The 24,776-nt window shown below is 39.4% G+C and overlaps 2 protein-coding genes across 3 annotated transcripts in view; one reads left to right on the top strand and one right to left on the bottom strand.

The window, feature by feature from the left end:
- The window catches only part of arhgef19 (Rho guanine nucleotide exchange factor (GEF) 19), a 22,173-nt gene extending 6,903 nt beyond the window's left edge, over positions 1-15,270 (top strand). The window contains 16 exon segments of the mRNA XM_063885278.1: positions 5,569-6,280; positions 6,711-6,926; positions 6,929-7,201; positions 8,077-8,209; positions 8,298-8,380; positions 8,909-9,165; positions 9,245-9,405; positions 9,490-9,642; positions 9,923-10,052; positions 10,202-10,276; positions 10,377-10,466; positions 10,555-10,718; positions 11,358-11,516; positions 11,605-11,684; positions 12,235-12,339; positions 12,420-15,270. Coding sequence (XP_063741348.1) covers positions 5,590-6,280; positions 6,711-6,926; positions 6,929-7,201; positions 8,077-8,209; positions 8,298-8,380; positions 8,909-9,165; positions 9,245-9,405; positions 9,490-9,642; positions 9,923-10,052; positions 10,202-10,276; positions 10,377-10,466; positions 10,555-10,718; positions 11,358-11,516; positions 11,605-11,684; positions 12,235-12,339; positions 12,420-12,574 — 2,925 coding nt within the window. The 5' untranslated portion in view covers positions 5,569-5,589 and the 3' untranslated portion in view covers positions 12,575-15,270.
- LOC134865631 (rho guanine nucleotide exchange factor 6) lies at positions 15,132-24,712 on the bottom strand. Of its 2 annotated transcripts, none has more exons than XM_063885287.1 (11): positions 24,197-24,712; positions 21,662-21,806; positions 20,175-20,321; positions 19,811-19,897; positions 18,922-19,009; positions 18,691-18,827; positions 18,445-18,591; positions 17,252-17,338; positions 16,952-17,027; positions 16,763-16,839; positions 15,132-15,729 (listed from the first exon to the last, which is right to left on the bottom strand). In XM_063885287.1, exons 1-11 carry the CDS (start codon positions 24,289-24,291, stop codon positions 15,598-15,600), a joined length of 1,218 nt encoding a protein of 405 aa, XP_063741357.1. In that variant the 5' UTR covers positions 24,292-24,712; the 3' UTR covers positions 15,132-15,597. The 2 variants fall into 2 exon arrangements, with proteins under 2 accessions (XP_063741357.1, XP_063741366.1); XM_063885296.1 differs by having other exon boundaries at positions 21,662-21,797; positions 24,197-24,711.
- Between the last annotated feature and the right edge of the window lie 64 nt (positions 24,713-24,776).

Here is a 24,776-nt window from a genome sequence, read left to right as displayed (position 1 = left end):
TACCTGCAAATACCTGAATACATCTTCCACACCTGCTTCACAGCCTGCTGCATCATTCAGTAAAGACAAGATCATTATGGCAAAGAAATGACACAACATCTTTTTCCAAAGAGTTCTTTTAGTTGGCATTGTTCAAATAGAAAATGTCATTAAAAAAAGGAGAGCTGTGAGGTGGTTTTCCCTGAAGTGACGCTGAATGCCGTCATGTCTTGTCCCGGCAGACAATGCCAGGCTCTTTAGTCTGCTGCCTGGCAATTAGTGGTCCGATGTGACCGAGTTAAACTGCGATCTCACAAACACACATGAGATGCTCACACCACACTGTCAGGACACTCCAGTCTGTCTGACCAAACACACCGGACCTGCACTCATGGAGGGAAACTGTGAGCGGGGGAAGGGGACGCAAGCTATGATTTACAGAACTTTCCTTTTTGCTTGTATGTCCAGATTTTAGTCACCCAAACCTCAACATGTCATCATGTTTCTGGCTCCCATTGGTGTCCAGTAGGTAAAGTACGACAACCAATTGCTAGTTGCTATATGTTTGATTTCTCCTTTTTCTTGCACCAAAATATGATGGCTCCTGCGTTTTTAATCTTGCAGAGAAAGCTCTGATTTGCTTGGTTACTCATTATTTACATCACTGTTCAAACTACCGGGAAACAAAGATTGTAAAGTGTTGCCCCACTTCCATGTTTGAGCAGTCGGAAAAGAAAGTAGGAAGGTTAAAAAATGTGTTGAAACTAAAACAGGTTTGAATGTTTTGGTGCCATATAACAGAATGCAGGTCTTTAAACAACGTTTCTTTCCTGGCAAAACCCCAGATTTAATCTCACAAGCTTAGTTTTAGTCTGATAAACATCCACAATGTTCAGATCTAAATCTAACTTCAAAACAGTTAGTGCCAATCTTTGACTTCTTGAGGGAGGTGACATACACATGTATTCACGGTTTGGCACATTTAAACCCTAGGCACTGCAATCTCTAAAAGGGAACCCTTAGTGTGGAGATCTTCGCCAAGCGTCTGTCTCTCCCCTTCCAAACAAAAAAGCTGAATCTTGTTTAATTAACTCATTGGTGGCAAAGATAACAAAAACAGAGACTTATTAAACTCATATTGTGCCTAATCATGCCTTGATACACTATGCAGATGCATAGACGGCTTCAGATAACCACAACCTGATAATTTGCAAAGTGTGCATATTGTAGTTCTAACTCATCTTGGAAAGGTTCCTGTTGATGGTTCAACATTATATTGATGTCTAACCAAAGAAAATACCTAACAAAGTAGTTGGCTGTTTTCCGGCTAAAGCATCTCATCAGATAGATTAGTATTTGTTGAGTTATTTATTAACGGTAAAACACACATCGACACACACCTCTAATAAACCAGGCACGGATATATAAGGATCATTTAGCCTTCTGAAACCTTTCAAACGACTTCTTTAATAAAGCAGTGTTACCTACAAAATAAACAGTGAAGAAATCTTCACCTCCATGCACCGCAAACAGTGAATCCATGTTTTAACACTCACATCTCGCCCCTGGCAAGCAGCAAACTTAATCTAATTATGCGATTACACAACATTTGGCTCCGTCATGAAGCTGAATCAGTTCTGCATTTATGCTCAAATGTATCTGATACTCTCCATTAAAAGATTATTCTGAGACCTATGGGATGATATATCTCACAATTAAAAATGCTCCTCATATGGCTGCTGGCATTAAAGGCATGCCACGGTGCCATTCATTAAGTGCAGTATGCAGACATGGCGTCTTAGAGCAGCCTAGTGAAATTACAGGGGAAAAACTGGCAGCAAAGTCCATAACGGTCACAAATAACACCCTGCTGTGACAAGGGAAATTACACGTCTTTGGAATAGAAATTTTAATAGCGCGGTATAATTGTATCAGCGTGAGGAATGTGCAGTGCAAGTAATCGGATGCTTTCAAGTTTTGATAAATGTGGTGGTGAGGCTTATTGTCAGGTTTTGGGATCTTTGAAGTTTATTGATGAAATGAGCAGATAGCTAATTTTCTACAAAGAGCATGTTGATTTATGGCGACTTGGCTGTTGATGGAGGATTATGTGAACATTGGTTCATTAGGATATCATTGAAAGACAAGGTGATCATGGAAACTAAAATGTGTTTTTTTTTTCATAACACAACAGTGCAGACAAGGAAACTGATTGTATTCAATCTGATAGGAGGGACTGCAGCTGTAAAGTTTGGTTAACATTTTACATCTCCAGCTGGATTAAAGTATAACCAGCCAGTAATCTCATCCAGACACCATTAATAAGCTTGTGTCAGTATGCAGCAGGGGTCTGTATGTGTTTATATGGCTCAGTGGCTGCACTATATGAGTGGATCAGTATAAGCAGTTCCCACACCCTCTCAGGTGTCCTGTGCTCGGTACAGCCTGGCCTGCAGGTACCCACATAAAGGCTGCCTTTGTCTGCATCAGGGAACAGGTAACCATTTGTGCCTGCACAAGTGTGTGTGTGTGTGTGTGTGTGTGTGTGTGTGTGTGTGTGTGTGTGTGTGTGTGTGTGTGTGTGTGTGTGTGTGTGTGTGTGTGTGTGTGTGTGTGTGTGTGTGTGTGTGTGTGTGTGTGTGTGTGTGTGTGTGTGTGTGTGTGTGTGTGTGCGTACATGAATGCAAACGTATTTGTGTGAGAGAGATGGGATTGAATGCCGTTGCCACTGGAGCAGGTGTGGTTTTTCAACAGCCTCATATTCACATTATAGAGCCCAAATGTGCTCAATAATGAAAAGAATGGTAAACTATTATTTAAAGTCTGTAAATCTCCAGGCAAAGATTATAAACAAAGTTTAACTGCCAAGAAAAACCTTGAAGTATGCCGTCATAAGAGATGCTTCTATGTTCATGTAAATTACATGTGTAATTTGATACTACTTACTATGATGTAAAGTATATGGATATCATAAAGATTTACAGTGTGTCAGGATGATAGTTAAACTGTAGTTACAAAAAGCTCTGGAGGGTATATTGTCTTTGTCAAGTATCCGTGACAAAGCCTGCTGTGTCTTGTTGTAGTACAAATAGATAAATGAGACAAAGAAGTTAAAAATTAACATTCACCCAGTGTGACTTTCCCTTTGACCCACGTTGCACACTTCACAGTTGCATTACAAATTGCTAGTATTATACCACAATACAATAAACACAAGAAATGGTAGAATTTCTCTCAGAGAAAAAAATGTGATAGTTGTATGACTGCTTTTAGCAACAACTTACAAATAAAGAAATGAATATTGCTCATTCAAGTTTGAACACGGACTAGATTTGTAAACCTCAGAAATGTGGGAATGTGAATATCTACTGCAAGTCAAATCAACAACTTGTGATATGACAAAAACTCCCTAACAACTGCTGAGTGTAAAATGTTTTTATCAAATGATGTTCACAAGGTCGAGACTGAACTGTTGCACTGTACAGTATAGCATGGGGGCAAAATAGCTACATTTTCTTAGCGAATGTGGCTATGCTTACCTATTGTGCAGTAAATGCTATCCAGTTTACATTTTTCAATATTTCAAAGCAACAGATTTAAGATGTATGACCTAAGAGACTAAAATTAGCTTAAGCTGTATACTTTCTGGAGGCAACAAAAGTTTCCTCTTCTACATAAATGGTGATAGTCTAATTGCCTAAATGAAAGCTGTGTGCCTTTGTGTCTGAGTGTTTGTCTTTTAAAAAAACAGATACACAGTTAAAAACTGACATTCAGACTGGATATCGACTTCAGAAATAGCTGTTGTATCTAATTCATAGGCTAAATGCTACAATTGATAGCTTACTGCTTAAGGAAAACACAATGGTTTAGGAAAACATAGGGGGAAAAATAGCCTTCAAAATATATGAATTGTTTGTAATATAAATGTACAATATTTTCAACAAAAAATAGAAGAATTCATCTTATTTTTGTGAAATGCCGCTTTCTTAAAGTACTTAAAGTATTTCAAATTATAAAATGTGTGTTCTATTTTAGCATCCGTACACTTCCTGTTACCTGGTGTTTTACTCTTTGTTTTATCTTTTCAGGAAGCACAAGTGTGTGTGTGTGTGTGTGTGTGTGTGTGTGTGTGTGTGTGTGTGTGTGTGTGTGTGTGTGTGTGTGTGTGTGTGTGTGTGTGTGTGTGTGTGTGTGTGTGTGTGTGTGTGTGTGTGTGTGTGTGTTTGTGCGTGTGTTTGAACAGTCATGAAAGCAAACTTTATGACCGATGGTTTGGTTTTTCTAACAGAGCTTTGCTAGCTAACGTTAGCTGACAGTAACAACAACAGTTAGAGTGATGGATGAGTATAGATCTCAGGTGAAAGGTGAGAGTGCTGAGGATGTGCTCTCTTCCTTTGTCTGTCTGGGTGTGTGTCTTGGTATTCTGTCTGGTGTTAGTGCACGTGTGTGTGTGTGTGTGTGTGTGTGTGTGTGTGTGTGTGTGTGTGTGTGTGTGTGTGTGTGTGTGTGTGTGTGTGTGTGTGTGTGTGTGTGTGTGTGTGTGTGTGTGTGTGTGTGTGTGTCTTTGTGTGTCTTTGTGTGTGTATCTAGTTGTTAAATACAGGGGCTGAATGCTCTATGTAGAGAGGTCTTTAATTAGAGCAGGAAGATGGGGCTCAGGAGACACTACACTAGACTTAAGTGTGTGCGCATGTGCACTTGTGCATATGTGTGTGTATGTGTGTGTCTGTGACTGGGCAACTTCCTGAATGTGTCGATAGTTTTATGGTCTACTTTTCTATTTCCAGAAGTGTCTGCTCAGTTTGTGTGTTTGAACATCTTAAATGAGGATGCATTAATCACAAAAAAGTACTGAAGCCATTCCTCCATCATCACAACTTTTTGAGTAGTTTAATTAACTAACACAATGCTGCTTACTGTTTATTACAACTGAGTTTAATGTGTAACGGCATCACTGTGCCAAGTTGCCAACAGTAAATTGGGTCCAATCCACCAAATCTGGTTGCTGGAAGAGGGCTTTGACGTTCAAACCTCCTTACCCACTTTGAATCTTCAAAACTAATGAAAGATAGCAAAAAACTATATTTTTAAACAATATTAACATGGTCATGTCAGACAGGTGTCTTCCATTTCGCCACATTTACAAAATACATTCAGCAAAGGTAATTCAAACCCAGCCTCCTCACCTTCACAGCTGGTTTGAGTGACCAGATCTTTCATTTATACCAGGATTTGAACTACTTATTATCTCTTTACTGTGGAAAAAGTGTACCCCTAGAATAGCTTTAGTGTTTAATTAAGGTTGTATGAATGAGTGTTTATTTTATATATTAAAACTATGAAATGGGTTGGGTGTATTGCCAGTTTTTTCCTAATAAAATAGAAAAGTACGTAAGTTTGACAATCTCTTATAATGAGGTAAAATCAAGGAATACACTTAATTGATTTCCTAAATGTGCATTTCAATGAAGTATTAATATATCACACAAAACCATCACACAGATCCTGTGAAGTAGAGGCCTGTTGGAACAGACAGGTGATTTTAGTAAAACACTTGACAGTAATTTCCCCTCTTTTCTTTTGCAGTTCCCATGTGTTCGTTCAGCCATGCTACCTGGGTATGGATTCTCACCTTTTCCTGACTTCCAACCTCACCTTCACGCTTTTCGCTGCCGAGGAGAGAGTTCCAGCATGTGGATCCCTGGCTCGGGGGAGTCCCAGGCACTGAGCGAGGCCCAGGAGGACAGGCCTCTCCTCCACCCGTGCCACCACAAGCATGTAGCAGTGTGTCAGCAGGAGACATTGGCCTTTATTGCGCTACAACCGCCAGTGACTCCTAAACTTAACTTTCTTGGCTCTCTGAGGCACACTGCTATTCCAGAGGCACAATGCACTACACACACCCTGCCCCTGAATGGTTTCAGACACACACTCAATGAACTGAATGACATGCAGAACGGCTGCCAAAGGACTGACAATGAGCAGGACACAATGTTGAATTTGAACTGTCACACATCTTCAGGTGACTGTGAGTTTGAATGTCTAAATGGCATCAGGACTTCTTTGCAGGAGCAGAAAGAAAAACCTCATTCAGTCACAACAGTATGTCGTCCTCTCCACGCAGCTCTTAGCCTCGATCTGCCGTTCCCTTTGTCCTCTCTTTACACAAACACAGACCCCTGGGAATCTCAGTTACCTTGCTCTTCATCCTTACCTGAAGGTCCGGAGTGTCGGAGCCCAGACTCTTGCCAGCCACAGAGGAGGACATCCCAGGGTTCACTGAAGGAGAAGTCTATACGTGAGTGGGCACATTTTTTTCACTTTGGAGATAGTTGAAAAGAAAAATCAGGCTAAAGAATACTCCATCCACAAAATCATAATTTCAATATATACCTTGGAAGTCTTTAAGAAAACCATGTTTTTATCATATGCCATCACGCTGAACGAAGAATCCAAAAACAGAAAAGTCTTGATGAATTCAAGTCAAAGTTGGATGCTTTTTACAGAAAAACTATATCAAATCATCCATTCAGCAATCAAGTCTTATTATGTTTAAATTAGTAATATTTCTGTGAAAATGCATATGTTTGGAAGTATTGTTCTTGTAAGTGTGCAATAATAACAGCACGGTATGAGTAATCGATACACAAACGGGCATTTTCAGAGACATTATAATAGCTCTTTACATGATTCCTCTTAATCTAATGGAGTTATTTTCCTGTTTCCAGGGAGAAAGATGCAGATTTATTCTCCAGACAGCCTGAGCGATGAATCTCTCAGCAGCCCGATCCTGGATGCAGACTACCTCTTCCCAGGAGCCTTTGCTTCTTTCCTGGAGGAGGACCTCAGCGGATTATCTTCCCTGGAGGCCATTTCCTGCCCTTCCTCCATAGACGGCCTCTCAGATCTCCCAAACCTCAGTGAGGAGGATATTTTCAATCTACCTGAGAACCGCTTCACATAATAGAGGACTCACTGCCGGGGCTGGGGGAAGACAGCGGGGATGTAGAGACGTCCAATGCCACAGGGGGGAGCTTTTTGTCCCGGAGCCGTCAGGGGGATCAGGAGCGAAGGCGTTTCTCTGCATCAGAGCTGATATCTAGACTGCAGCTTTCTCAGAGGAAGAGCTCCTTCACACTGAAACTGGGGAAGTCTCTGTCAGCTCGAGTCGCCTCTCGAGACAGACAGAGCACCATCAGCCTCGGCCCCAACGCTGACTGTGAGTACAGAGCAGCTCCAACACCAGGGTCCATTTCAATCAGAGGAGGTTCCATCAACACAGCCTTTAAGTAGTTGTTGTATGAAAACCTTTTTCAAATTAAAACTCTTGTGTGAAGAAAATAGCCATTAACTTGTTGTGCCCAGCTTTGAATAATGCTTAACTTTATATTTTGTCAATTAATGTATCATTCTTATGAGAGAAAATGCTATATATTTTGGTTTTTGGACTGTTTGTAGAAAGACAACAACAAGCAACTAGAAGCCATTACTTTAGGTTCTCGGAAATTGCGCTGGTAATTATTTGTCGTTATTATCTGACAATTAAAAAGGACTAACTGTATGCATTATGATTCAAGATTAGACACGTTGTGTTATTCTCAAATTGAGTTCACTTAAACAAAGACAAAGAAAAACATAACAGATTTCATATCCATGCAAATACAGTAAAATAAAATCTGGCAGAGAAGATGAACGTTTGAAAGAAAAATTGCATTATAAACACATTTCAAAAATCTAAAATAGCAGAAATATCAAATGACCAAGAAGATGTATATCTTATTTTCGTTTTAATGTAAATGAAAATACTCTTTCCCTCTCCCACCGTATTTTCTTTCTAGGATAAAATATTTGAAACATTATAGGGAAGATAATATAGTTATAAGATTGATGATTAACAGTAATCAAAACACTTGAAAAAGCTGATTTTGTCAAGAAGCTGTTCAGCTGTATTTGCACTTCTTAAGAATCTTAATGTCTCCTAACATCCATGAAAGTTCAAACTGAATTTATTGTTTTATCAACCTTAACAATATGAGGTTTATTACTCCCTCCCCAGACTTCACACCTGCACCTTGTGATTTTTCTCCTCTCTAGATAAGTCCCACTCAAGGCACCGCAGCTCCGGAGGCTCCAGTGACAGCGCCCCCCACAGTCCTGTAGGACCTCCACCCGCTCTGCCAGCCAGCGACAATGGCATGCCTTTGCATAGGTGGAGCACCAAACTCGGGTAAAAACAGATGCTGTATATTTTAGCACATAGACAGCAATAATTGATGGACATATCATAATGTCAGGTCACTCCTTTTCTCTGCCAGAATGCGAAAGAAATCCCTGGAGGAAGACTGCACACTTCCAACCGTCGCCAGTGTTAACCGCTTATCACGGTTTTTACCTAGCTGTAAGTTTCCCTGAACTATGTGTTTTTTCAGAACTGTTTTGCTATCGACTTTTTATATTATATTAAATTATTTTCTATATCTGCTTTCTCTTGATTTCAATTATATCCAATGAAATATTTCTTAATACATATTTTATTTTATAAAACAAACTTTGACTTATATCTCATATCCAAGACCATCTAAATGTATCATCTCATACTATTATGTTTATATATTCAGATTTCTAAATCTTGTTTTATATTCATATATATTGTTTACATATATTTGCTGAGTCTGCTGCTAGTAATGACATTTGAGTCATTCTGCTCTCACCTTCTGCTTTTTATGTTCTTTTAAAGATTTTTTTCAATTCTTTTGATTTACTTTCATATTTAATCTTATTTTAGTTTCAAATTTGTATTATTAAAACTTCTACATATATCTCTACTTTTGTTGTCTTTGTGTTGATGTAACAAACACATTTCCCCTCTAGGAATCTTTATTTAAATAGGAATTAATCTATCACATCCTTTTTTACTTTCCCACAGCGATCCTGTACCAAGAATACAGCGACGTGGCCATCAACAGAGAGATCCAGAGGCAGCAGGGGAAGGAGCCTGGCACGGAGGAGGAGGGTCTCAGGGACGAGGGGTCAGATGGGACCCCGTCTCCATCTAATCTGTCCCCGTCCAGCTCCTTCCGCTCTTCACGAGGCTCTGCTTTTGCTCTTTGGCAGGACATCCCCGATGTTCGCTCTAGTGGCCAGCTGGACAACTTCAGCAACGAGGAGCGAAAATTACAGGAAGTAAGTTTGACTCTGTGGACCTCCTGCTAGTTTATGTGCTTTAAACAACTGGCTAACCAACTATGTTCCCTCGACTCAGGCAAAGTTCGAGCTGGTGACATCAGAGGCGTCGTATATTCGCAGTTTGACGATTGCAGTGGATCACTTCATGTTGTCGCAGGAGCTCGCAGAGTGTCTCGGGGCTCAGAATAAGCAATGGCTCTTCTCAAAGCTGCCTGAAGTCAAAGGCGTCAGTGAGAGGTGAAGGAAAACGTCCCTTCAAATTCTACATTAAACATCTTAGTGCATGTCCCTTTCTTAAAGTGGTTTTCTGCTGACTTGCAGGTTTCTTCAGGACCTGGAGCACAGGCTGGAGGAAGATATTCTGCGTTTTGATGTGTGCGACATCGTCCTGGATCACTGCCCCGCCCTGCGAAGGGTTTATTTACCTTATGTGACAAACCAGGCGTACCAGGAACAGACGTACCAGCGTCTGCTGTGAGTTACCACTTTCATCATGTTTACCATATCAGCTGTTTGAGACCTAAACATATATGTAAATGTATCCAGGGCTCGGCATAAAATCCAATTGTCTCTACCTGGATGTCCGTAATTTCCTCTCAGGGTGTTATGGTATCAGTTTACACCTGCATGACTTAACTTGCAGATGTTTCTTCCAGAGGAGGCTGAACTTTTTTTCTCAGGGTGAAAAGCACGCTGGAATGTACCTTTCACCTCTCGAGAAAAATCATTAAAGTGTCTCGTCTTGTCCTCTCAGGCACGAGAACCCTCGTTTCCCCGGGATCCTGGCTCGTCTGGAGGAGGACCCCGTCTGTCAGAGACTTCCTCTCACCTCTTTTCTCATCCTCCCGTTTCAGAGGATCACACGGCTGAAAATGCTGGTGGAGGTACACGCTTAGACATTCATGCAGGATTCATGTCCGCACTTGAAACCCAATTACGTGGCAGTATGAATGGGATGATATTTAGAGCAGGTTTTATCCAACAACGGACTATTGTTTTTGTCTTTCGATTCAAAAACGTCTTTATTTTTCAGAACATCTTAAAGAGGACGACACCGGGCTCCCGAGATGAGGACACTGCCACGAAAGCTTTCAATGAGCTAAAAAAGGTGGTGATTATCATCTGTAATAGCCAGTTGGATGAGCACCAGTATTATCCACGGTGGTGAGGCATTACAGTAATAACCATGTTGGTGTGCGTCTTCTTAGATCATCAAAGAATGCAACTCCAGCGTGCAGTCCATGAAGAGGATGGAGGAACTTATTCATCTCAACAAGAAAATCAACTTCGAGGGAAAGGTGACTTTTATAAAAAAAATTGTATTTGCCTTTTTTTAATCTATGTTAACATATTTTATATTCAGGAACTATTTTCTTTCCTTGGTAGATTTTCCCTCTGATCTCTCAGTCCCGCTGGCTGGTGAAACACGGAGAGCTGCTGGAAGTGGACACGCAGATGATGAGTATTTCTGGATCAAAGCTCAAGTTGCCGACCAAGCCGGTGTACCTCCACCTGTTCAATGACTGTCTCCTGCTGTCCAGGAGGAAGGAGTGAGTGATTTGCAGTCGCTACAAGAGATCGTAAACCTTAATATTGCACTGTTGAATGAGTGATAAAGCAGCACTTTAGAATATGGGTTAAATGAAAGTTTAAGTCCATACTGTATATGCACGTTGAAAAGAAATGGTGGTCCCAATCATTGCTGCCCTCTATAGTCCCCACACTAAGACTGCAATAGTGTTCACCAAAGGAAATATACTTTACTGGATTCATCTAAAACTTCAGTAAATAGTTACTTTGGAAGCATTTACTTTGCATTCAAACATACAAATATTTTATAAAATATTGAAATAAACTACTCAACCAATTTTATTGATTCATTATCTAATTTAAAAAATACATCTTGGTGATATTTATGTATTAGATCTAGATTTTCTGATTTATTATTTATTATTATGCCTTTATTAACTTTATGTAAAATGTCCAAATTATACTTGCTAACTATACTTTCGTTACATTTTTTAATGTGGGACTTTTACATGTAAGACAATATTTTAGATGACTTCCATACACCATCACTATGACTTAAAACAATTCTACACATGGTTGCTTCAAAGATTCAGTTAGTGATATAAAACAACAAGGACAGGCTTTGTGATTTGATAATAAAACTGTGTTTTTTGTTGCAGCACGTGGAAGTTCATGGTGTTTGTCCACGCTAAGATAGGAGAGCTGAAGGTGAAGGATCTCAGTCAGAAGCTACAGGGCATCTCAGGCTTCATCTTCCACCTGCAGCTATGTGAAGGCCAGCAGCTCAAACACCAGATCCTGCTCAAGTCCAACACTGAGTGAGTCACAACAAAAACATTAAGCTTCAGTACAGGCAGCATGCTTCAGCACACACGGCTCTAAACATCCTTATTTGTGTCTGCCAAGGAGCGGGAAGCAGAGATGGATCACAGCCATGTTTCCATCTGATCCACTGGAAGACATCGGGCAGGCCACTGAGAATGACGGTCAGTAAAAGCTATATTGATCACCAAACTCTGTTTTAGTATATTGCCCAATAGGACATGTAACACATTTGTCTCAACGGGCTTTACAGTGTGTAAAGCAGACAACACACTCTTTAGAGCCTCACATCTTACAAGGAAAAACTCCCAAAGAAACCCCCGAAATAGGAAACAAATGGAATAACCCTCTGTGATCCTTCTGCTGTATAACACAAAGACTTTCTCTGGTATTATTTGGCTCATCGAGACTCAATGACAAGCCTGACTTGACCCATCTTGTGATGGTGACGGGCGCATATTACATTTACACACATCAACCACAAAATGGCAGCTCCAACGGAAATGCTACAGCTGAGCTAAATGGATTAGCTTCCTCAGGGGTGATATCAAAAATGGAAAAAACCTCTGGAAGGGCAACAGAGGAGGGATCCCTCTCCCAGGCAAACAGACATGCAAAATATGTTGTGCAGAGATAACAATTACAACCTGGCCCATGTAAAAAATTGTTAATTTTTATCCTGTTGTTCATGATGTTCTTGTGTTTCCCTCTCAGATATAGCCCAGGTTCAGTGCATCAAAAGCTATCAGGCCCAGGAGCACGACGAGTTAACTCTGGAGAAGGCGGACATTCTTCACGCTAAGACCATTACAAGTGATGGTAAGAATTTGTATGAACTCCTGTTTCTGTGTGTGTGTCAGGGTTCATCCAATGTCTTAAGTTATTGAATCTTTCGCCAGGCTGGGTGGAAGGCATCAGACTGTCTGACGGGGAGCGGGGCTGGTTCCCCAAGACTTACGTGGAGGAAATCACGAGTCGAAGTGCTCGCCTCCGCAACCTGCGGGAAAATATCCGCATCAAATGTGTCACACAGAAACTGAAGGGGGACGACTGACGCTTCTACTGCAGCTTGTCGTGTGTCAAAGGCGCTTGCTAAGTTGCACTTAAAGTTGCACAAACGTTTTCTCCTCAAGTATGACACTTTGGGCCTAATTTATCCTTATCTAAGGGACTTGCTTAAAAGTGGTGCACAGAATCTTAAAAGGTTTTCTTAAGTCATTTGTTGCATGCAAAGAGATTTTACCATAATAAAAGACGTATTATTGGTGATATCTGTATCTTCTCCCAAAATTGGCCTCTATATTATCACCAATAACTGGAAACAACAAATGTGGGAGGACGTTGTGGATGGATGTGGGTCTGAAAATATGTTTAGTACGCTTAAATATCCAACACTTTTTACCGTGTGAGAACGTTTTTGTTTAGCATGCTGGATGAAAGATGACATGAAAAAGCTTTTAATGCCCTTGTAATTTTTTATTTGAAAATGCTTTTATACAATGATTTTGGTGAAAAACTTTTCCACCAGGACATCTTTAACATTTTTGCCTCTCAATCACTTTTTGAATGTTTTCTATGAATGCACCCATCACCATTTTAAAAGCCTGAAAAACATATGCACACTCCCGCACAGGAAATACATGTTATCATTCCTTGGTTGATGTCAGAGTTAGTATTCTCCAAGGGCAGATTCCCTTTTAAGCAATCCACATATTCAACAAACATGTGCCCTAGTTACGGAAAGAAATGAAAGCCTGGTGCAACAGTTTATTAGTTTCACCTCTTAAATGTTGGACTGTTATAACATGTTTGCCACCCCATTAAGAGAGTGACTCCCTCCCCTTAGGCACTGTAAATGTCTGTAGCTGTTTTTTTAAGACTGTATGAACTCTGACGGTTGTCTAGATAAGGCAGCTGCAGAGTGATGGTTTATTTTATTCTTTTCAAATGATTTCACAATTCTTTGAAACACAAATGAAGGACAGACTTTCCTCCAACCAAGCCCACACCACACAACTTCTGTTGTTCCTAATCTAACTAAAGGATGTCTATATTCCGTGTTTTTATTATTGTCAACAAATCCCATGAACAGATTAAAAAAAAAAACAATGACAAGTGTCATCAGTGTGGCTATAAAGCTCTGTAGTTAAAAAAAAAAAATTGTCACACTAATACACTGGGTGACCAATGTCCAATCAATACCATGAACACACATTGGAATTTATCCCAAATTCACCACCGTACTGATTCTAGCTCACTGTATAAATTTACTGCTAAAAAAAGAGTCCCTAACTAATGCACTACTTACTTTAGTTTCAGTCAAATGTGCTAAAAACTACATTGACCAGCTGTTCAAGTTAATAATTAGGCTTTTTTAATATTGAAATGATATATATAGAGTGGTGCAAGAAAACGAGTTAGCATTTTAGCACTTGGGGGTTTCCTCAACTCTCTATTTTATTTTCAATAAAAGGTTAGCCTAAAGGAATTTCTCCTGTTGTCCTACGAAAAAAGTCTAAAAACCGGCCCCGGCCGTGGCACAACTGGCTGGGGCACCTGCACCGTACGCCGGCGACCCGGGTTCGATTCCCGACCCGTGGTCCTTTCCGGATCCCACCCCGACTCTCTCTCCCACTTTCCTGTCACTCTCCACTCTCCTATCCAATTAAAGGCAAAAAGCCCCCCCCAAAAAAAGTCTTAAAACCCAGCCTGTGAATGTTTGATGTCTTAAAAATGGCAGCTGCTAATTAAATGAGACAACTTAACGTCATTACGCGGAACATTAGCTGCCTTTAACTTATCCGTGTGGGCATGATGTGTCCGTGATTAAGCTTGTTTATATCATAAGCCATTTACTTCTGGAGATAGCATTTACAGATCACTAATTGTAAAAAAGTTGCAACCCCATTACTCTATGTTGAGGAATCCCTTGCGAAGCTAACTTGTAACACTCAGCGTCTCATTTTAAAGAATTGTAAAAAGTAGGAACAGGTTTGGCTCGGAGCTGAAGGCCACAGATAGTTAACAGAGGTTTGATGGGTTTTTTTTATTTCGTGGTATTTGTTGACAGTAAAAGTAAAAAAATGCAAATTGACACCTACTGATATATCAGGACGCATTAACATCAACGTCTTTGTGGTGAAAGTACAACACTGTGCTTCCTGTTTACTAATTTTAAGGATTTAGCCCCGGTTGAATAAAAGTTAGACAATGTTGTGTTTTGCTAACGATCCAGGGCCATGTAATGCTGTCAAACACTAAGCACTGAAATACATTTCGGTCTAAATCGTTCCCCTTGTAGTCTACATGTAAAAATGACCAGAAGCGCAGTGTAACTGAGCTGTTAATGAACCACTATAATCAACTCTTCCAGTGGCACATTAAATGTTTATAACCCCTTTTTTTCTATTTCTGCGTTGTTAGTTGTAATTTAAGTGGTTGCTGTTGCAGCATGTGTATTTATACTCCTATAGCTGGTTGTTCTCTAAGGAGATTCTGATGTAAATGTACTTTACTGTAGATGGCTTCATGTATAAAGAGTAGAAAATGTTCAGTTACTATTTTGACTGTAAATTATGAACAGACATTTGACAAATATTATTACAATCCACTACTATAAACGTTTTTTTTTGATTTTCATTTTTAATACCACATGAATATAAATACTGTAATACACTGGATGTTTACTGGATCTCTGCACACTACTGTAAATGTTTAACCATGGAAATAAATACAGATACTTTCCTTTGATGTTGTGTTGAGTAGATGACTCTGAAATCAAAGAATTTATTGTAAAAAATTCCAACCTTATGTATTAGATTTGGAATCTAAGCTTACAGTAATATGTACATTTTTAAAACTATTTTCTTCAGTAACTTTTAAAATCTCTACACTTAACATTTCTACCAATGTTGAACTGGCTCATGACATTCCTGTTTGTCCCACATCAAAGCGAACAGAGTAAAACGATTTCAGAGCCTCATTCTCTGCTGTCTTCATTTTGTATCAAAATTACTCATACAAGTGATATGTACACACTATCTACACATTATTTCAGATTATCCATCTTAAGATAAGTCAGCTGCGTCCGTTGATGTGACGTGGGTCCACTGTTGTCATCGGTTCCTGGGACTCCTTCCTGCTCCTCTGCAGCTTAGGCATGATGGGAGGCGGAGCGTGACTCACTGCAACGTGGCTGTTTCTGTCTGGCTGCAGGTCAAACAGAAAATCTTGTTGAGCTTTTTGGGGATTTAAGGTATTTAATATCCCTTCGGCACAAATAAATATTTCATGCAAACCCAACCTTTCTCAAGAAATCCATTACTGACTCATACAGAGTCAAATTGAGAAGAAATGCCTGACGTTGAAATGACCCTATTGACATGTTGAACTCTTTACACTCTATGGATTAAACCAGAACGTTTTTTATCCCAAACAAGTTCCTACAAGTTCAATTTCATACCAAACTAAACCAAACCAGTGGCTGCCCAACGTTAAGAATGAACTGTACAACCACAGGATGCAATAGAAATGTGTCAATACAGATGAAAAGATGCGTAGTACTGTAAATAGGTTAAAATAGGAGGTCTCAAATCTTCACTACAGAAGGCCAATTTGCACATACAGTTTAAACCATTGTACATTTATCCAGCTGTGTGTTTTTTGGTGCTTATGTGCACATTTTTCAGTGGGCATATGTGCATTTTCAAAGCATATACAGTATGTATGCGTGCACATTTTGATCGTAAATGTGTGTGGATGCACAGTGTGAAAGATTACACTATGTGGACATTCAAACTAATTGGCTTCCGAGACATAAACATACTGATTTTCTGGCCACTTGGGGGCAATAGGAACAAACGATACACACCATTTTATACTAAATTGTAAATGGACTGTATTTAGAACTGTCTTTTTTCCTTGACTGTGTGTCAATGGGTGAACTGGGAGGTAATTCAATGCAAACCAAGAAGCTTGAATCATTTATTAAAATTGGCACATCCTTCTGATACTTTTACTCTCTTTAAGCTTTGTTTTGTGCTATACCAACAACTGAGGAAATATATTTACCCTTAGTTGCGAAGTGTTCAACTAATAATTCAGTAAAAAGTTGGAACAAAGCCTTAAGTAATTCACCAGTTCTGAAGTTTCCCTCAGCTCTACTTAGCTTTTATGCCGATTATAGCTATTGTTTCACAGCCAATACATTATTCTAAAACATTTAGAAGATGGCGGTTCTAACCTGTTGTAATTGAAACATCCAGTTCCGATAATCCTCAAAAGAGGTACAAGAGACCTGCAGGGGCTCCACCAGCTCACCTAAAACACAACATTAATTATATGAAATGCCTGTATTACTCAACTGTTTTTTTTTGACAACTCATTCATAACAACAAAAAAGGATTAGATGTCACGTGTTTGCACTGTTTACCTATCAGCTCAAACTCCAGCCGCCCAGGCAGTGCTGACCTCTCCACCGCTCTGATGCTCTGTCGGGGCAATCTACCCTGTTGGAGATGACAGAAGAAAAAGAAATACTTGACATTTTGGACAAATATATCAAGCTTTTACTAGAAGAACCTCATTTTAGCTGCTGATGGCCAATGAAATGCAAGCTTAGTGTCATGTGTCTAAAGACCAAGCTAGTTAAAGATTACTGCGACAGGTAGTTATGCCACAGCGGTTAAAGACGTATTATTATGGATTTTTCCCATACAGTCATCTACACTACCTCATATCTTATATTCAGACGCTTGTTGTCGACTGACAGTAGCAGCACGTCTTGAGGGAAGAGAACCATCAGTCTTTCTTGGAGACCCTGAAAGAAAAGAAATCACGCCAATGTTAATGTCTAGGAGATACTGCGACACTTTAAATAATGTAATTTTTAATCTACAGTAGTATATACTTATGTTTCTTTAAAGTCAAAGAGGGTAAGAATAAGTGTAATATTTGGCCTAATTGGGCTTTGATATTCCAGTTTTAGCAAATGTAGCATTGCACTTTTACATTATTAATATAAAATAGGCCACAGAACTTGAATACAATCAAGTTTATTAAACCTGATTAATCATTTATCGTAAATAATTTCCATGTTGATTGAAGACACCATGATACCATCATTGAGAGCAGCCTCTACAGTACAGTATATGTCACATTTTGTGCCAGTCCAATTTACCATCAAGTCTCACTCACAATGGAGAAAAAGAGTGCAAACTGGTGCAAAAACTGACACCTTTTTAACCACATAGAAAAACATATTAAGATAAAATCTCTTTACAGCAGATGAAAACTAGGCTTGAAGGAAATGTGGTCCACTCCAGATACTAAGAAGTATTCTTTTAATATTACATTTTCAGACCTGGGCAAACTGCACCTTCCCCAACCTTGTGAAACAGTCGCAATCTTAGACACGTGGTTAATGCTGTAAATCAGACAAATACATGTTTAGTTTGGAAAAGTTGATGGTTTCAGGTTAAATAAGTGGACTTGTTAGGTAAATTAAGTGAGGTCATGTCAATTAAGTCTTTCACGTACGTTATCTGAGTAAAAATAAATCAATATTGGGTTTTTCAAATGGACACAAACAGCAATGTTCTGGGTAGAAAGTTCTGTGTTTGTTTATCTATCCAATTTCTTCCCTTTGCTGATATCTTTTGTCCAGTCACAATAACTACTGCCACTAGAGGCTGCTGGTAATGAATTTTGAACCTCTCTGCATGATCAAGCTTACCAATGGATAATAACAATCACCTGAACCAACTAAGAATTAAAACAAAGCAATACCAACTTAAATCTACACTCCAGATGACAACTGATAACGGCACTTTAATGGGCTAATAACACTTAAAGTGGATTGTCTTTCGTTCTGGCTCTCTCATTGTTGAATCTATGCTCATTTACAGATTCTACAGTTTTTATCACCTGTCTCTGTGAGTTGATGATGTGAACGATAGATATGTATCCTGGCTGACCCATGTGCTGAATGCATGAGCCCTCCCACTGCCATATGGGGGCTTGCAGTAAGTACTTTTTCAGTTCTTCTCTTTGCCAGGGCTCATCACACGGTAGCTGGAGAAGAATGAGACATGTGATCAGTGTATTGATTTCAAATTAGCAATACAGCTTATTCATGTAGAGTTGTAACCAGATGAACAGCATTCATCTTACCAGGTAAGAGAGAGCACAGTGCGAGGAACTCATGGGTTGGGCCATTGACTTGTACCTCGTGTCTTCTATGTGTTGCATCCACTTCTGTTGCTCTGCAGCACCGGCACATATGAAGACCTTGGAGTCCACCATTGGACCTGGATTAGAGAGGGAACCACAGACATCATGCTCAGTACTGTACAAAGTGTGGCTGTGTCTTGGGAGAAGTTGATCATTTTTCAGCTGACTCACCGCTGATCTCAAACATGTGAGGTGAATGAGACGCATCGGGGTCCAGAGAGACGGCCTCCAAGGACAGTCCAGAAAGGGGAAGGATGCCCTGCGAGATAAACAGATCATGTCTGTCATTGCGCTACAGCTTCCTCCGGAGAGATTACTATGCATTTTTATTATGAAGGAACGGAAGCCCTGAGACGTATAAGTGAAATCGTTTTTTACCCTCTGTTGACTATAAGTGAAAAAAAGTTTAGCCAGGATAATCTTTTTGAGTTACTTTTAACTACATCTGTGAAGAAAGGGGAAAAAAGCTGATTTTTTATTTATAGTGGTGCCTCTTGTGTTCGAAAGAGGTATTACTACAACAAACACTTTCCTAAAAAATATATGAATGTCCCTGACTAAAAGAAAACACATTTTTCACAGATTTAAAGTGAATGATCTTAAGTCATGATAACAGAAGAAAAAACTATTTGGATCAGATTTTGGAAATAGATAAATGTATAACCCCTCTTGCTTCTTCTGAGGATTTCTTTATCTGATTTCCTTTTCACAAGTCCAGCACACTCTGCCCTTTTTTCCTTACATTTTAGTTGTTGTTGTCTTTAATGTCCTCCGCAACTTCTGAGAACAATATTTAGCTCTTTATTTGTTAAATGCTTCTCTATGGTCATCAGCTTGTTGCTAGCATTTTTCTATTTGCCATTTGGTGCTTGGCAGGACACAGGGTTTATCAAAAATGTTTACTGTCGCTGATGATGATAGATTTGTAGATAAACATAAAATTAATGACAATATCTTACATTGCACAGATACATTTGATCAGTTGTTAATTAAAAATGTGTTGAGTTGGGCTTTAATTTCATTTTTAGTTTAATTTGAAAGGAAAATGCACAAAGAGTACGTTATAGATGAAGTCTTGTTGAGAGTGATCCAGGGAGAGGATTAGCAGGTGAAAAGAGAACAACACCAGGAAGTGTTCAGTTGTTTCCTGTGGAAGCAAAATGAAGACACATGACAAAAGATTTAAGGTCACTCCCTACAGACAAAACTATGTTTTGAGGGTTTTGCTTCCATAACATGTCTACTTTCTCACTAGTGGAACAAAAATATCCAAAATACACATTAAGGTGTTTACTTTGCAACATGTCTACTCGCATTTGTGTCCTGAATTTACCAAAAATTAGCAATAAAGAATGCCTTACTTTTATTAAGGGATGTTTCCTTTAGGGAAATGTATGCATAAGGCCACACCTCTCCCGTGTTACCTGAGTGTAGCTGTTGTAGAGAGACACCAGGGAGGAGTGGATGATCTCTCCATACATGTGTGCAGGTTGGCCTTCCCACTCCCTGATTGACTGGGAGGAGTGAATCCTGTGGTGCAGCTCCTCTCTGCTCCGGCCCCAGAGCACCACCTGTAGGCACACAACTCCATCAGCCCATATCACTCCTAATCATGTGTAGATTTTAATATTAAGTAGCTTTTCTTGTGGTTTCCTAATTTTGAATATCCTTGTGTTGTTTTCTGGTGGAATTGTAAGGATTCTGCATATTAAACATTACCTAATGTGTTTTTTTTATGTATTTATTGATATGACTATACATTTACTTAGTTTAAACAATTTGTTTGTTGTCATAAAAAAAGGAAAAGATAATAATAATAAACTTTAAAAATAAAAATCACTAATCAAAATAGATCGCATCTTCTCATATCTCTGCCTCCATCAGTGTTTTTGGTGCCACGTTTCACAGAGCAATGATTCAGCAAATTGGAGTTACTTAAACTTTTGCAAGTATGTAGTCATGTTGCCTGAACAAAATGTTGCACAATCCAGAAGGATTGTTATCTAAAGTTACATTTCTGTCAATGAGGACTGGTTTCTGGTTCTGGAGGGGTGTGAATGTTTCATAACTAAACAAATTCTTGTTGAAGTATGAAAAAAACCCAGTTTGTGTGGCATTGTTTCCCCTATCCTTTATTTCCTGAAAAGTTTGACTCACACCAGAGGGAGCACAGATTTCTCACCTTTGTCATGGAAATTCCTACAGTGTGTAAACAGTGTGCGTCTGGCCTCAACACAAATACCAGCAGTGAATGGAAACTGTTGATATACTACATGTGAGGCAGATCTCACCACATGGAGAAGTGTCACAGTGTTTAGCCCAGAAAGCAACACCCGGATCCGGTTTGGTGGAAAAGGGGCAAGGAGTACTTACTGTAAAGTACAACATTTTACACACACGCGTGCGCAAACACACAAACACACACACACACACACACACACACACACACACACACACACACACACACACACACACACACACACACACACACACACACACACACACACACAAACACACACACAAACACATAGTTGTTTAGCCTCTTTTTGTAGTTCTCTGTTCTCTGTCATCTTTTGACTCTTTGTGGTCATTTGTGTCCGTTTTTGCTCATTCTATATTGCTTTGTGCTCATTCGTTACTCTTTTTGGTAATTTTGGGTCCTTTTATGCTCAATTGTGTCGCTTTCCCCAGTAAGTGTTTGCCTCTTTCTATTCATTATGAATCACTTTGTAGTGTTTTTGTTCACATTTTTTGGGGTACTTTCAAGTTTCTGTTCGGTACATACGTATCTCCTTAAGTTACATTGTAGGTCAAAGCATTGCTTGACACTTTGTGCCCCTGATCCTTTGCCTGATTAGACTCATACAGTAATCCATCCATGCACACACACACTCATCACACAAGCAATAACCTCTTTCTCCAGGTGTCGTATTAATGGGTAACACGGTGGTGGCAGAGGTGGTGGTGGCAGCTTCAGCGGTGGCTGCTGCTCATCTCTGCTGTTCCTCACTGACAGCTGCAGCCTGGTCTCTCCCAGACTCCACACCCTGAAAACACTTTTCATCAAACATTCACGCCACCACGTTTGATCAGACGCAGAAGCATTCCGAGGTTAGCTTCGTGACTTCACTGCAGCACGGATGTGGGCTCAGTTTGTGGTGGTGGTGCAGTGTAACGCATGTCTGTCTGTGTGCATTTTCTGTTTTGTTCTGTCCTTCAGCGCAAAGACTAAGCATACTGGAGACTTGAAGCTATAATGACATTATGTTTGTAGGCCTCTGTTTGTGTTTTCTAATGGACTGGCTACACAATTACTTTTCCCCTTATGACATAGACATACTATAACTTTTCAATGATGTGACTTTTCAATGAAACACATACTATGACCTTTTAAAAGATAAAGCATTATAGTGACATTATTAACACTCTTCATAAAGAACAATTCTAATGATAAGCATTCATAGTGAATTAGTATGTATATATAGATGAATACACACTTATCAGTTATTACGTAGCATAAATTAATTAGACTGTGTGACCATGTGACTGCCTAACTTACCACCAAAATGTAACATGACTATGAAGAATGCATTATCACACTATAGATGGAACAATATGTATTCAATTTAACTCATACCACGATAACTTATGACACTTCATGGACTATATAGCACACTACATGTATGTCCTTAATACAGTTGATTGTTGAGGTGTGTATTGGCCAGTGCATGTAGTTATAATGTTTTAATAGTAAAATCTGGTTTATAATTAGCCACATATGTCACTTAATTTTTCATTACAATTCACATAAAATATGTCAATCATTTTTTGTATTTCATTTTTTGCCTTCATAATGCGCCATAGATCTTGTCCCCAATACGTTTTATGACATACTATACAGCCTACAGTGAGCTTTAAAGTAAATGTACAGAATTTGAAGAGCAGCATTTTAGAGTTGAAATGACTTGTATGGAACCCCCTGCAGCCCCCCAGCAGACAGACATAATCAGATTACAGAGACAGACACTCCTGCTGACCCTGCACTGCCACATTTTGCTGCCTATGTTGCACAAAATCATTCTCAGCAGGTTTATGTACGTACACAAAAAAAAATCAGTAAGCTTTAAAATCCATACTAAAATAGTTGATTTCTGAATACGATGATGAAGACTATTGTCCCACAATGCAATGCACAAAGGAGGCAGAGAATCTACACATAAGAGATGATATACCGAAGCTACAATCTGAAAAAAAATAAGCAGATAAGATGCTATATTCTTAAGAAACAAGGTTTTGTTTTTGTTTACATTTATATTACCAAACCTGTTCATAAAGGCTTAAATTCCCAGTGCATGATGGTTGATACTACATATCACAGGCAACATTTTTATTTGTATTTATTCGGTCCCAGTAAATACCATTTACTTTACAGAATCTATTTAATATAATATATTTGTATACAAAAATATTTGTAATATTAAGGGGTTAAGATACATGTTCAAAATTCAAATTCAAAGTGATGTGAATATGATATGTAAATAATTACAATTATTCATGTGGTATTAATTATTCTGCATAATGAGTAGTTTTACTTTGGTACTGTAAATATATTTTTGATGCTAGTGCTTTTGGCAGAAGCAGAAATACAGGACTTTTATTTGAATATTTATCAACTTTTATATTACTTGAATCACTTATCTTGGTACGTTCTGCCACCACTGTGTTTTTGTAACAAACACTATGTGTTGTGGGCTGTGACCATTAGTAGTAATAATTAAACAGCCACACATAAGGACTAGTAGCTACTGTTGTGATTACCCTCTGCTAATCCCCCCGCCTCAGAATGAGCGGGGAAGGTCCCGCCGAAGCTCTGCATTAAATAAACCCCTCAGTGCTCCAGCCATTGTCTTATAGTAATCTGTTAATCACATCAGTGCAGCATCACCGAGCTCCCGCTTCATGTTTAGTAAATAGGAGCCAATTAGTTCTCCTGCCTGCTTGTTTACAGGGTGCTGATAAGTGCAAATCATATGGATGTAACGTGTTGTACTGTACATGTCTTAACTGTAGTTAAAGCTTTATATAGGAGATTTTCTTCACTATATTATATATTACACATGTAGCCTGTAGTGTGTGCATCCTGTTTACACTACAGCTTTAAACAATGAGGTTATCTCTTCTTGTGTTCAGCTCCAAAATATGATTCATGGCATACCAAAGAAAACCACTGACACAGAAGCAGCTGAAGTGCTTTGCTGTTCACAGAATGACACCGCTTCCTCCTTTTAGATACACAAAACCACATTTAAACTAAGTCAAAAGGTACTTTCAATAAATCTGTAAACCATGCCTGCATTTTGTTCCAGGATCTAAGTTCTGTCATATGTGTAAATTCCCCACCTTTTCTATTTTAGCTTTACAATATAAACGTCTATTTGTGTCTTACCCTAGGTTGTCCCCAGAGAGTTCCAGGAGCTCGATCTCATCTGGGCCCACCTCGTCCACTCCAGTATGTCTCTGGGTCACACTGCAGCATCCCATGGCGGACTGTCCCCCTCCGCCTGTCTCAGCTTCTAGTCCAAACACTGAGTACCATCTGCCCAGGCGATCATCCCCACTGTGTGTGTGTGTGTGTGTGTGTGTGTGTGTGTGTGTGTGTGTGTGTGTGTGTGTGTGTGTGTGTGTGTGTGTGTGTGTGTGTGTGTGTGTGTGTGTGTGTGTGTGTGTGTGTGTGTGTGTGTGTGTGTGTGCCACGCTCAAACCAAAAGAGATAATAGCAAAACTCCAAAAGAGGATATTGAGTGCTGGTGATGAGGAGGGAGGGGGTTAGGGTGGTGCTGCTTAGCTGTAGTTCTCCCTTTTTGCCAGGATGTAGTTTATGTTTCCATTGACAACCAAAAGGTGTTGAAGCTTTTGAAGAGGAATTAAAGTTTTTGTTGTTGCGTTGCAGCGTAGTAGCTGTTTCTTCCTTCCTGTCTGTCTTAGGACTGAGCAGCTTCCTCCCTTTTTTGTAACAGTTTCAACCT

This window comes from Eleginops maclovinus, chromosome 1 (assembly GCF_036324505.1).
Source record: "Eleginops maclovinus isolate JMC-PN-2008 ecotype Puerto Natales chromosome 1, JC_Emac_rtc_rv5, whole genome shotgun sequence".
NCBI classification, from domain to species: Eukaryota; Metazoa; Chordata; class Actinopteri; order Perciformes; family Eleginopidae; genus Eleginops; species Eleginops maclovinus.
This window is presented reverse-complemented; position numbering and strand designations above follow the sequence as displayed.

What these genes read in the sequence shown, in the direction of transcription:
- LOC134865631 (XM_063885287.1), bottom strand. Translation starts at nt 24,291, where the DNA reads ATGGGATGCTGCAGTGTGACCCAGAGACATACTGGAGTGGACGAGGTG. An exon ending in TCACATGTTTGAGATCAGCG is followed by an intron (nt 18,828 to 18,921) that starts GTGAGTCAGCTG and finishes TCTCTAATCCAG; the next exon opens with GTCCAATGGTGGACTCCAAG. An exon ending in GTCTGAATATAAGATATGAG is followed by an intron (nt 17,028 to 17,251) that starts GTAGTGTAGATG and finishes CATCTCCAACAG; the next exon opens with GGTAGATTGCCCCGACAGAG.